This window comes from Hemiscyllium ocellatum, chromosome 2 (assembly GCF_020745735.1).
Source record: "Hemiscyllium ocellatum isolate sHemOce1 chromosome 2, sHemOce1.pat.X.cur, whole genome shotgun sequence".
NCBI lineage: Eukaryota > Metazoa > Chordata > Chondrichthyes > Orectolobiformes > Hemiscylliidae > Hemiscyllium > Hemiscyllium ocellatum.
The window spans coordinates 43,559,058-43,572,980 of NC_083402.1; the positions used below are offsets into that span (position 1 = coordinate 43,559,058).

At 44.9% G+C, this 13,923-nt stretch overlaps 1 protein-coding gene across 1 annotated transcript in view; it reads left to right on the forward strand.

Moving 5' to 3' along the window:
• The first annotated feature begins 2,973 nt into the window (after positions 1 to 2,973).
• The window catches only part of rasgrf2b (Ras protein-specific guanine nucleotide-releasing factor 2b), a 241,943-nt gene continuing 230,993 nt past the window's right edge, over positions 2,974 to 13,923 (forward strand). Inside the window, exon 1 of the mRNA XM_060844008.1 lies at positions 2,974 to 3,541. Within this exon, the coding sequence (XP_060699991.1) occupies positions 3,266 to 3,541 (276 nt within the window). The 5' untranslated portion in view covers positions 2,974 to 3,265. The remainder of the gene's footprint in view (positions 3,542 to 13,923) is intronic.

Below are 13,923 nucleotides of genomic sequence, written 5' to 3' on the forward strand. Positions count from 1 at the left end.
AATCACTTGTACGAGTTTCTCAGAGGGGAAAATCAATCATTTGAAAAAAATAAGTCGGATTTCAGCCGAAAACCCGTTCAAAACAGATTATTGGTCTGTCATTTTTATCTTGTTCAGTTACACAGAACGTACAGGTTACGGGGAATGACAGGCGCCTCAAACTTGCCAACGAACAACGAAAGAAACCGAGTACTGAAGGGGAGGGGGGAGTGAGCAAGGAAAACTGTAGCCTGAGGATAGGAGAGGCAGGCTGGGGGTGCGGGGAGGAGGCTGTGTGGACCTGCCCTGGTCTGACTGACAGTGGGAGGGGCTGGGGAGGATGTGTGGACCTGCCCTGGTCTGACTGACACTGGGAGGGACTGAGAGGGGCTGGGGGAGGATGTGTGGACCTGCCCTGGTCTGACTGACACTGGGGGGGGAGGATGTGTGGACCTGTCCTGGTCTGACTGACACTGGGAGGGGCTGGGTAAAAACAATGATTGCAGATGCTGGAAACCAGATTCTGGATTAGAGTGGTGCTAGAAAAGCACAGCAGTTCAGGCAGCATCCGAGGAGCAGGAAAATCGACATTTCGGGCAAAAGCCCTTCATCAGGAATACAGGCAGAGTGCCTCCAGGGTGGAGAGATAAATGAGAGTGAGAGGGAGAGGGGGGAGGGGTTGGGGGAGAGGGGGTGGGGGAGGGGTGTGGGGAGAAAGTAGCATAGAGTACAATAGGTGAGACGGGGAGTGGATGAAGGTGATAGGTCAGGGAGGAGGGTGGGGGAAGGTAGCAAAGAGTACAAGGGGTAAATGGGGGTGGAATGAAGGTGATAGGTCAGAGAGGAGGGTGGAGTGGATAGGCGGAAAGGAAGATAGGCAGGTAGGACAAGTCATGAGGACAGTGCTGAGCTGGAAGTTTGGAACTAGGGTGAGGTGGGGGAAGGGGAAATGAGGAAACTGTTGAAGTCCACATTGATGTCCTGGGGTTGAAGTGTTCCAAGGCGGAAGATGAGGCGTTCTTCCTCCAGGCGTCCGGTGGTGAGGGAGCGGCGGTGAAGGAGGCCCAGGACCTCCATGTCCTCGGCTGAGTGTGAGGGGGAGTTGAAACGTTGGACCACAGGGCGATGTGGTTGATTGGTGCGGGTGTCCCAGAGATGTTCCCTAAAGCGCTCTGCTAGGAGGCATCCAGTCTCCCCAATGTAGAGGAGACCGCATCGGGAGCAACAGATACAATAAATGACATTGGCGGATGTGCAGGTAAAATTTTGATGGATGTCGAAGGCTCCTTTAGGGCCTTGGATGGAGGTGAGGGAGGTGGTGTGGGCACAGGTTTTGCAATTCCTGTGGTGGCAGGGGAAGGTGCCAGGATGGGAGGGTGGGTTGTTGGGGGAGCGTGGACCTGACCAGGTAGTCATGGAGGGAATGGTCTTTGTGGAAGGCGGAAAGGGGTGGGGAGAGAAATATATCCCTGGTGGTGGGGTCCGTTTGGAGGTGGCGGAAATGTCGGCGGATGATTTGGTTTATACGAAGGTTGGTAGGGTGGAAGGTGAGCACTGGGGGGTTCTGTCCTTGTTTGGGTCTGAGGACGGAGGTGGGGGATGTGGATGAGATGAATTGGAGGGCATCTTTAACCATGTGGGAAGGGAAATTGCAGTCTGTAAAGAAGGAGGCCATCTGGTGTGTTCTGTGGTGGAACTGGTCCTCCTGGGAGCAGATATGGCGGAGGCGGAGGAATTGGGAATACGGGTGGCATTTTTGCAGGAGGTAGGGTGGGAAGACGTGTAATCCAGGTAGCTGTGAGAATCAGCGGGTTTGTAAAAAATGTCTGTGTTAAGTTGGTTGTCATTAATGGAGATGGAGAGGTCCAGGAAGGGGAGGGAGGTGTCAGAGATGATCCAGGTAAATTTAAGGTCAGGGTGGAATGTGTTGGTGAAGTTGATGAATTGCTCAACCCCCTTGCGGGAGCACGAGATGGCGCCAATGCAGTCATCAATGTAGCGGAGGAAGAGGTGGGGAGTGGTGCCAGTGTAATTATGGAAGATGGACTGTTTTATGTAGCCAACAAAGAGAAAGGCATAGCTGGGGCCAATACGTGTGCCCATGGCTACCCCTTTGGAGGAAGTGGGAGGATTCGAAGGAGAAATTGTTAAGGGTGAGAACTAGTTTGGCCAAACGAATGAGAGTGTCGGTGGAAGGGTACTGTTGGGGACGTTGGGAGAGGAAGAACCGGAAGGCTTAGAGGCCCTGGTCATGGTGGAAAAAGGTATAGAGAGATTGGAGGGGCTGGGGGGAGGAGGATGTGTGGACCTGTTCTGGTCTGACTGACACTGGGAGGGGCTGGGGGGAGGAGGATGTGTGGACTTGTCCTGATCTGACTGACACTGGGAGGAACTAGGGGGGGTGTGGAGGATGTGTGGACCTGTCCAGGTGTGACTGACACTGGGAGGGGCTGGGGGAGGAGGATGTGTGGACCTGTCCTGATCTGGTTGACACTGGGAGGGGCTGGGGGAGGATGTGTGGACCTATCCTGGTCTGACTGACACTGGGAGGGGCTGGGGGAGGAGGATGTGTGGACCTGTCCTGGGCTGTGACTCTGGGAGGGGCTAGGGAGTGGGGGTGGGGGTAGAGGTGTGGACCTGTCCTGGGCTGTGGGGAGGATATGTGGACCTATCCTGGTCTGCCTGACACTGGGAGGGGCTGGGGGAGGATGTGTGGACCCTGTCCTGGTCTGCCTGACACTGGGAGGGGCTGGGGGAGGATGTGTGGACCTGTCCTGGGCTGTGACACTGGGAGGGAGATGGTGCAGGCTGACTCGCTCTGACAGCAACAGCCAGCCACACGGGGTCGTGTCTCTTTAAATCGGTGTCAAAGCGGATTCCAGCTGATCTCTCCCACGTGATTCCCTCTTTACCGTCTGTTCCCTTTTGCTCACCAGCCGCGTTCTCCCTCTGGATGGCCGTGTGTCTGCACTCAGTTCGGAGTTTGCTGTTGGATCCCAATGCCTGGCCCCTCTCTGCTCCGGCTCTGTGTGTGCAGACTTCTCGCAGAGCAGCGGCTGCTCGCCTGTCTAAGTTTCTATCTGTGTTGCTGACTTTGGGGCTAATGGGTTTCTGTCTAAGCCGGGTGTCGGGGGTTCCTGAGGGGAGACAATAATACAACAAAAGTAGTTTTCTCCTCTAACCCTCACCCACCCCCCTTCTCCCTTTAAATAATCATCCCTCCTTTCCCTTCCTTCCCCCCCCCCCCCCCAGCAAAAACAATCTTAACGCGCCAGTCAGACGGAAAATGCAGAAAAGCATCAGGTTGAATGAGGGGCACGCTATGTATTTGGCTCTGATTGCGCGGAAAGAGGGGACGAAACGCGGCTACCTGAGCAAGAAGACAGCGGACATCAGCAAGTGGCAAGACAAGTGGTTCGCGCTCTACCAGAATGTGCTCTTCTACTTTGAGAACGAGCAGAGTAGCAGACCCTCGGGGATTTATCTGATCGAAGGCTGCACTTGTGAGAGGGTCCCGTCCCCCAAGCCACCGCCAATGGGCAAGGAGACGCTGGAGAAACAGGTATGAGACGGTGAGGTGGGAAATCCCGCAGCCTCGGGCACAAGCCCTGACTGTCCATCAGCTCCTCACTGGCTGTTGTAGCTGTCACTTGTGAAGGGGGAAATTTGACCGTACAAGCCATTTGCTGTGATTTAAAAGTACCAGTAAAGGTGACATCGCTCAGTAAAACTCACGTGATTGTATTAACACGATCTAGACCCTCCCTGTTAGAGTCTTGTAAAGAGTATTAGGTCCGGCGTGTAACCTGGGCAGACCTTGCAGTAACTGTGCGCTCCTCATGCCTGTTGCTATCTCGGGAGACCCTGCAGCTTCGCTGAAAAGCCACTCCTGAAAACAACTTTTAGCCACTTATTCATGATCAAATGGAGCGCGCACCTCCTGGGATTAGACATTGCCACCGCCTGAGAAAGCGTGCCCACTTCTGCGTTAAGACGGCGACATTGAGTGAACGGCACGTGTTCGAAGCTGAACATCGCTCGGCAGTTAGCAACACTTCATTCGGAATCGTAGCGCTTTTAACATAGACAGCATGGTGAAAGAATGATGTTCCTTTAGGAACGGAACATTACTGTTTACAGGATTCACACTGATGCAGGCGACATTTGCAGTTTAAATAGAGCTAATAGGGAGACAAAAGGTCAAAGCTGTAGTCATCAGGACGAGGACTCAAGCAGACTTTTAAAAAGGGTAGTTAGCAGCACCTTAGCCCTCTGCTGTATATCATGGTTTCCTCTTTTCTAAATCTGCTTGGATTTTTGAGAGGTGGTTTTGATAGACCCATTAACATGCACGTGGGACAGTCTCTTAAGGAGCAGTGAGAATTTACTCCGTCTTTTCAAAGAAAATTACTCAAGTATTGCTTCTCTTTCTAAAATATTTATTTCAATCCCGTTTGCCACTTCAGGTGACACTTGTTCACCAGACAGCTTGGAAATAAGGCGCACTCGGTCGTTTCTTCCACAACTAATACAGAATGTTAATTCAGCGTGAAATCCAATTCTCTCCCGAAACATTTTGTGACAATTTGCGTTGGAAAACATGCGGTGATGAGTGCATATTATCTAAGTACAAGTAAGGGTATTTTATGGAATCTGGTTAACAGAGATATCCTGTCTTCATTACAAAATACTTCAGAAGACTTTTTGGAAGCAATCCAAGAATTAAGTTTCGAGATATCCCCTTTTACTTTGAACGCCTCCGTTCGCTTCAGCAGCGTATACTTGAGACAATGAGAGTTATCACTCGGTTGTCACCTTAAAGCTTTGAGGGTCAAAGGCACCACGCGAGAGTCCCAGACTGGCTCTGCGCCTATCATTTGAACACACACGCATACAAACAAACAACAAAACGTTGCGGAGTTATGTCATTTGCCCTACAGTCAAACACAACTTATAAATAGAAATGTGTGTGTACCACCTGACCTATCTTTAGTGCTAGGAAAGAGAAAAACACTCCTGTGAAAATATTCAGCCTCGGTGGTTTTCCACTAATTAATACTCTTACATTTTTGTTACAGTGCCTCCCAGCACATTTAAAGATAAGACATAGCATTGCATAATTTTGCATTCATGTTAATTGGACCATATTTTGCATGTCAGCAATTGTTACCTTAAGGAATTATGGATAACATGTAGGAATGCTGCAGTATTTTGAGCGGCCCTAATGTAATAGGGCTCCAAACGTTAATATGCCATGTGTTATTCTGCAAGGTACTGTGTTTGCTGACATTTTCCTTACATGGTGAATTTAATTTTAATTTTTGCTAATACAGGATAGATCAGGATATCTTGGGGAGTAGATGGTAGCATCCCTGCCTCTGGGCCAGAAGCTCCAGGTTTCAGTCCCCCCCCAGGATTTGGGCTTGATGGCCATGGGAGATGAGCAAATAACATGGTAGAATAGGTTGAATATGAATCTGTAAATACTTCTAATGTATGACAGACAGCAAGGGTGGGGATGATTGCTATCAGCCTTGTGATGGAAAGGACATTAAGGCATCCCATCACTATCCACATTTCCAGACTACTTCATACATGCTGGCCTCTTTAACTGCCTTCAACACACCCCATCCACCTGGACACTCTGTGCTGGCCTCTTAATTCGACGGCTGGAGGAAAAGCGCCTCAACTTCCCCATAGGAACCCTCCAACACAAGGGATGAACTCAGATTTCTCCAGTTTCCTCATTTCCCCTCCCCCACCTTGTCTCAGTCAAATCCGTCGAACTCGGCACCGCCCTCCTAACCTGCAATCTTCTTCCTGACCTCTCCGCCCCCACCCCCACTCCGGCCTATCACCCTCACCTTGACCTCCTTCCACCCATCGCATTTCCAACGTCCCTCCCCCCCCCCCTAAATTTTATCTTAGCTTGCTGGACACACTTTCCTCATTCCTGAAGAAGGACTCATGCCCAAAACGTCGATTCTCCTGCTCCTTGGATGCTGCCTGACCTGCTGCGCTTTTCCAGCAACACATTTTCAGCTACATTATACATGTTAAAAGTACATGTTGCAAGGGCACTTGGGATTCCTTGAGTGAGCTTAACGTATCACCAGAGAATATGTCAATGGGTCCACAGCAATTTGCAAAGATAAACACTGCTTACATTTTAAAAATCTCACAAAGCCAGGTTATAGTCAAACATGTTTAATTGGAAGCATACTATCTTTCGGAGCATTGCTCCTTCATCAAGTGATAGTGGAGGGCTCAATTCTAACACAGAATTTGTAGCAAAAATTTACAGTGTGATGTAACTGAAATTATACATTGAAAAATTGATTGTCTGTTAAGTCTTTCATCTGTTTGAATACTATGATAGTTTCACTTCTTTCATGTGTAAATCACAAAACCTTGTTTAAAAAGTTGCATTCTCAGGTTAGTTGTTAACAATGGGTGATAGCTAGACAATATGTTAATGGTGTTAGCCCCCATGCTCTCTGTCTATGACCTGATGTTTAGATTGATTCTAATCTAAAAAGTGAGATAACTGAGTTTTACGTGAATTCATGCAGTTTTTGAGCAAAGTACAATATCATCCTGCAAGCACAAATTCACTCCACAAAATGTATGTGTGTGTGTGTGTCTGTCTGTCTGGGTTGGAGGGTGTGTGTGTAGTGAGTGTAGAGTGTCTTAAGTCTGTGAGGGGGTGCATGTGTGAGTGTGGGGGTGTGTGGGTGCCTGTGTGTGTCCATGTGTATATAGGAGTGCCTCTGTGTGTGTGTGTGTGTGTGTGTGTGTAGTGCAATGGTGGTCACCTGTAATGTGACATGAACCCAAGGTCCCGGTTGAGGCCCTCCCTATGGGTACCGAACTTAGCTATCAGCCTCTACTCGGCCACTTTTTGCTGCTGCCTGTCCTGAAGTCCACCTTGAACGATGGTCACCCGAAGTCTGAGGTCGAATGTCCTGGACCTTCGGGTGACCATCCTCCAAGGCGGACTTCGGGACAGGCAGCAGAGAAATGTGGCTGAGCAGAGGCTGATAGCTAAGTTCGGTACCCATAGGGAGGGCCTCAACCGGGACCTTGGGTTCATGTCACATTACAGGTGATCACCATTGCACTACGCACGCACACGCACACGCACACGCACGCACACACACACTCGCACATGCACCCCCACATAGACCTAAGACACTCTCCACTCATTACATACACACACAAACTTTCTCACACTCTCAACTCCCAACCCAGACAGACACACACAGACGGACAAAGACCCACATGCACAGATATATTTTGTGGGGTGAATTTGTACTTTCAGGGTTACATTGTACTTTGCTCAAAAACGGCATGCATTCATGTAGGGGTCGGGTATGTTTTGGCGCCGCCCTTTTGGTGCCGATCATTTGGTCCTGCCATTTTGGCTCTAAACTGTTTTGGTGCTCATTACTTTGCTGAGCTGTTTTGGCACCAATTCAGAATAAAAGTGTTGTTTGGTTAAAAAAGGGAGGATGACTAACGACCCGATGTAATTTTCTCAACTAGCAAGAGTTGTTAGTCAAAGCTGTAATGACCCGCTATAGATTCAAATCTCGTTTTGTAATCATTTTCTCATTTAACAATTGTTAATAGTCACCTACTGCCTTGATGATAGTTAAGCCCTTCTGTCTTCACATTGGAAAGCTGTAATACAATTTTCTTTCTATTTTCTTGTAGAACCCATACCAGAAATGGCTGAAAACATTTTAAGCAAGAGAGACAAACCAATTTTCACATGATGGTTATCTATATGTACTGGCGCCAAAAGAGCTCAGGGCCAATACGGTAGGGCCAAATTATTGACGCCAAATAGTCCCATTCCGTCATGTAGAACTCTGAGCTCAAAAACTGTATGAATTCATGCAAATCTTCGTTATCTCACTTTTTAGATTACAATCAATCTAAACATCATGGCATAGACAGAGAGCAAAAGGAGCCAACACCTTCAACATATTGTCCAGCTATCACCCATTGTTAACAGCTAACCTGAGAATGCAACTTTTCAAAAAAAAGGTTTTGTGATTTATACATGAAAGAAGTGAAACTAACACTGTATGCAAACAGATGAAAGACTTAACAGACAAACAATTTTTCAATATATAATTTCAGTTACATCACACTGTAAAGTTTTGCTATAAATTTTGTTAGGATTGAGCCCTCCACTATCACTTGATGAAGGAGTGATGCTCCGAAAGCTAGTGTGCTTCCAATTAAACCTATTTGACTATAACCTGCTGTTGTGATTTTTAACTTTGTACACCCCAGTCCAACACCAGCATCTCCAAATCATGCTTACATTTTAGTTATTTTAAGACTGACATTCTTTTGGGTCTAAATTGGTATCAAAAGTCTGGGTGTTACAGACTAATTTGACTGTATTAATATTATGAGCATGTTTAGGATACATTGCTACATGAAACTTCATTCCATCTCATTTTCCCACAGCTGGGAACTAATTCCAACATGTCCTTGTGTTTGTAACATGTTTACCATTTAATCACCAACATCTTTTCCTTTTGAAGCTGCTTAGTCTTTTGCATTCTATTGCACAAAAAGTGTCTCTAAGACATGGGAAACTTCAAAGGATATACAATACCTGATTAACTTAAATGGCCCATTTTTTGGGAGAAAACCCAATGAAAATCTATTTTATTAAATATAGTTTATAGTTTTGTTATACTTGCTAAACATTCCAGTCAAATTCACTGTGTAAATATAATTTGCTAAGTTGTATGAAATGATATTATTCATAGTAGGAAATAGACTCCCAATTCACTAATATGATACTCCTGCACTTACTATTTTACTGTCATTAATTTAATATGTTATCATCATAAACAGCATATTACATCTATGTATGTAAGTTTGCTGGCTGAGCCAGAAAATTCATTTTCAGGCATTTTGTCACTATACTAGGTAACATTCAGTGAGCCTCTGGTGAAGCACTGGTGTTAGTGACCTGCTTTCTATTTGTGTTTAGGTTTCCTTGGGTTGGTGATGTCAGTTCCTGTGGTGTGGCCAGTTCCTGTTCTTTTTCTCAGAATAGCTGATGTGGTTGTTGATAGCTTTCCAGTTGCAATGCCGTACTTCTAGAGATTCTTGAATTCGCTTGCCTGGGGGTGCATCTGTTGTCCCAGTTGAAGTGGTGTCTCTCCTCATCTGTATGTAAGGTTACTCATGAGAGAGGGTCATGTCTTTTTGTGGCTAGTTGATGTTCATGTATCCTGGTGGCTAGTTTTCTGCCTGTTTGTCCAATATAGTGTTTGTTACAGTTCTTGCACGGTATTCTGTAAATGATATTTAGTTTTGCTTGTTGACTGTGTAGGGTCTTTCAAGTTCATTAGCTGCTGTTTTAGTGTGTTGGTGGGTTTGTGGGCTACCATGATGCCAAGGGGTCTGAATAGTCTGGCAGTCATTTCTGAGATGCCTTTGATGTAAGGGAGAGTGGCTCAGGTTTCTGGACGCGTTTTGTCTGCTTGTTTGGGTTTGTTTCTGAGAAATCGGTGGACTGCATTCATTGGGTACCTGTTTTTTTTTAAATATGCTGTGTAGGTGATTTTCCTCTGCTCTTCATAGTTCCTCTGTGCTGCAGTGTGTGTTGGCTCATTGAAATAATGTTCTAATGCAGCTTTATTTATGTGTGTTGGGATGATTACTTCTGTGGTTCAATATTTGGTCTGTATATGTTGTTTTCCTGTAGATGCTGGTTTGAAGTTCCCCATTGGCTGTTTGGTCTGCTGTGACATCTAGGAAAGGCAGTTTGTTGTCCTCTTTAGTGAATTTTATGCCAATAAAGATGTTATTGATGGTCTTGAAATTTTCCTCCTAATTTATTATGTTTAGTGATGACAAGAGTGTCATGGTAGCCCACAAATCCACCAACACATTAAAACAGCAGCTAATGAACTTGAACCATACAGACAACAAGCAAAACCTAATGTCATTTACAAAGTAACTTTACCAGAACTGTAACAAACACTACATTGGACAAACAGGCAGAAAACTAGCCACCAGGATACATGAACATGATCTAGCTACAAAAAAGACATGACCCGCTCTCACTCACTAATATACTTACATATGGATGAGGAAGGACGCCACTTCAACTGGGACAACACATCCATTCTTGGGCAAGCCAAAACAGAGACACACAAGAATTCCTAGAAGCATGCATTCTATCAACAAACACATTGACTTGGACCTCATTTACCACCTTCTGAGAAAAAGACCAGGAACTGACATCACCAACCCAAGGGAACTTAAACACACAAATAGCTGGTTGCTAACACAAGTGCTTCACCGAAGGCTCATGGATCATGTTACCTAGAATGGTGACGAAAAGGCTAAAAATGAACTTTCCAGCTCAGCCAGCAAACATACATGCAGAACCTCAACCTGAGCTACAAGTCTTCTCAAAACTCGCTAATATTACATCTGTGTTAAGAATGTGTTTCTATTAACTTGTAAGATAAACATTTCTAAATACTTTAGTTGGCTCAACTATAACAACCATTGCTTTTATGAAAATCAAGGAGAGATCCTTTGGATGACTATTTTTGGTTCACCCCACCCCTCCCATCATCAATACAGTTGCCCTTAGGTCCCTTTTAGATCTTTCCCCGCTCACCTTAAACCTATGCCCACCAATTTTGGACTCCCCTACTCTTGGGAAAAGACCTTGACTATTCACTCTATCTATTCTGCTCATGATTCCAATTAAACCTGTTGGACTATAACCTGGTGTTGTGATTTTATGAACTTCTAGAAGGTTACCCCTCAGTCTCCAGTGCTCCAGAGAAAATAGCCCCAGCCTATTTAGACTCTCCTATAGCTCAAACACTCCAATCCTGGAAACATGCATGTAAATCTTTTCTGAACCCTTTCAAGTTTCACAACATGAAGCAAGGAGACCAGAATTGAATGCAGTATTCCATAAGTGGCCTAATCAATGTCCTGTACAGTTGCAACATGACCTCCCAACTCCTATACTCAATACACTGATCAATAAAGGCAAATGTACCAAACGCCGCCTTCAGCTCTGAGGGAGGATCACTTGACCCAAAATGTTAACTCTGATTTCTTTACACTGTTGCTGCCAGACCTGTTGAGCTTTTCCCAATTTCTGTTTTTGTGCCTTTTCACTATCCTGTCCACCTGTGACTTTGCTTTCAGGGAACTATGAACCTGCACCCCCAAGGCTTATTTGTTCAGCAATGCTCACCAGGACCTTACTGTTAACTGTACAAGTCCTGTCCTGGTTTGCCTTACAAAAATGCAGGACCTCACATTTATCTAAATTAAGCTCTATTTGTCACTCCCCAGCCCATTTCCCCAACCCATCAAGATCCTGTTGTACTTTGAGGTAATCTTCACTGACCACTAACCCGCCAATTTTGGTGTCCTCTGCAAACTTATCACCCTATATTCACATTATTGGGCAAGAAAAGAAAAGCATCTGGGTTTCAAATGTGCTTGATAGTATTGAAGTAATACTACACTGTCAGATGTGCCATCTTTAAGATGAGGCATAAGTACTATTTGCCTGCTCGGGTGGCCGCATTAGATCCTATGGCACTATTTTGATAGAAAGCAGAGGAGCTATCCCGTGTCCTGGTGAATATTTATCCCTTGATCAACATCACAATAATGAGATTATCTGGTCGTTGCTACTTTGCTGTTTATGGGAATTTTCAGATTACTTATTGGTTGCTGTGCTTCCTATGTTAGGAAAGTGCCTATATTTCACAAGCCCTTCATTGGCTTCAAAGTGTTTTGAGGCATCTGTGGTTATGAAAAGTATAATGAAAACAAAAGTGTTTAAAATTTCTTTGAATGCAAGTAATAGTATTAATTAGGGATTGTTTTCTGAAAGCAAGATACTTCTTCAAAGGTTTTATTCAGGTAAGTTTTTAATGTTGAAGTTTTTTTAAAACAAATACTTGAATCTGTGAATGAGAATAGAAATATGAGAGAGTGTGGTGACTGCACACCTTTCATTTATTTAAATTGTAACCGATTATTTATAGAAATTCTGTGCATACAGCTTCAATTGTATGCTTTAGAAAATCATTTGGATATGAACAGAATGATGAATTTGAATAGGTTTATGCTTAAACTGTAGCAAGCTAATAACATTTTTTTAATTTCATGAAGTATGTCAAGCTGAGAAAGAAATACAGAAACACTTGTCCTACTTGCATTTATTACACCAAAACAAATTGCCATTTACATAAGATCGCTTTTACACTGTGTGTAATGCTCATTAAGTGTTGGGGAGGAAAATCAGTTGATCCTCCAGGTGTAAACACTTCATCAACACTGCATGTTGATAATAGGAACTGAACTTTAAGTTAGAGCGATCAACATTCCATTTTTAAAAGAATCCTTCTACATTCTGTAACTTCATTGATGGTCTGCGTCTCATGTATTTCCAAAGCTTTGATTGGCTAGTGACCTGGGAAGTGCCTGGTATCCTACCTTTCAGCTCCCACATATCATTTTTATTAATCAGCCTTGCTGTGATCAAAACGTGATTGAGACTCCAGAGACCAGCTGGTTCTGATGGCAGGTTTGAACCAAACTTCATCTTTCAGCTGAGTCTGTTCTTGTTAAAGACCCTCCCTCCCAACACCCCCTCAAACCACCTGGCAAACCCTACTGTCACAGTCACCATCACCTGAGGTCTGGTCTCGCGACTGAAGTGTCTTTATTTTATTTTCTAAGAATTGGTCAACATGCTTTAAGATGAAGTTTGAGAAAAACCTTAGCTCAGAGCTGGATTTTGGATAAGACATGGGACAGAACCAAAGACTTATAGAATCCCTACAGTGTGGAAACAGGTCATTCAGTTCGAGTTAACCATACTGCGCCTGTGAAGAGCATTCACCCACCTACCCTATTTCCCATAGCTAATCCACCTAACCTTCATCTCCTTGGAGCCTGATCACTTGCACACCTGTGTATACACAGAAAATATGCAAACTCCAGTCGCCCAAGGGTGGGATTGAACCCAGATCCCTGGCATTGTGAGACAGCAGTGCTAACCACTGAGTCGCTGTGCTACCCAAGACTTTGGTACCTACTTGGATGAATGTAAACCAAAAACAGAAATTGCTGGAAAAACCCAGGTCTGGCTGCATCTGTGGAGAGTTCATATGTCAGATCCAGTGAACCTTTTCCAGAAACCCTGTGGAGTTTTTCCAGCAATTTCTGTTTATGATTTCCAGCAACCACAGTTCTTTGTGTTTTTGAATTGAAATGATTTTGATGTTATTTGAAGAAATCCTGGTGGTATCCAATTTTTCTCTTTCAATAAAATGAGTTTGGTCACTGTACTTCGAGTCAGAATTCCCAAAGTGCAGAGAGAGGCCATTGAGTCTGCACAGACCCTCCAAAGAACACCCTTCCTAGACCCATTCCTCAACCTCTGTAACCTTGCATTTACCATGGTTAACCTGCCTAGTCTGCACAATATGGGTAATTTAGCTTCACCTGTTAATCTAACCTGCACATGTTTGGACTGTGGGAAGAAATTGAAGCACCCGAAATAATCCCATACAGATATGGGGAGAACGTGCAAACTCCATGCAAAACTGGATTCGTTCCCAGGTCCCTGGTGCTATAAGGCAGGAGTGCTAAGCCTCCATGCTGCTCCTAAGTTCTCTGTCTACATTGTGGAGAATTCAGTAAAGATCAATGATTTGGATATTTTGAAAAGATCATATGCCAGAATGACCTTCTGAGATGCTGAAGCATAATGGCATAAAGTCAGGTGACATTCTCCATTACTGCTTTGGTGAAGCATGGGCTCCTGGACATAGCCGCAATTAATTGGCAAATAGGGCTGAAGTCAAGGTAACCTGTTGAACTAGTCCAGTGAAACGTTTAGTCAGTGGTAATCTTCGT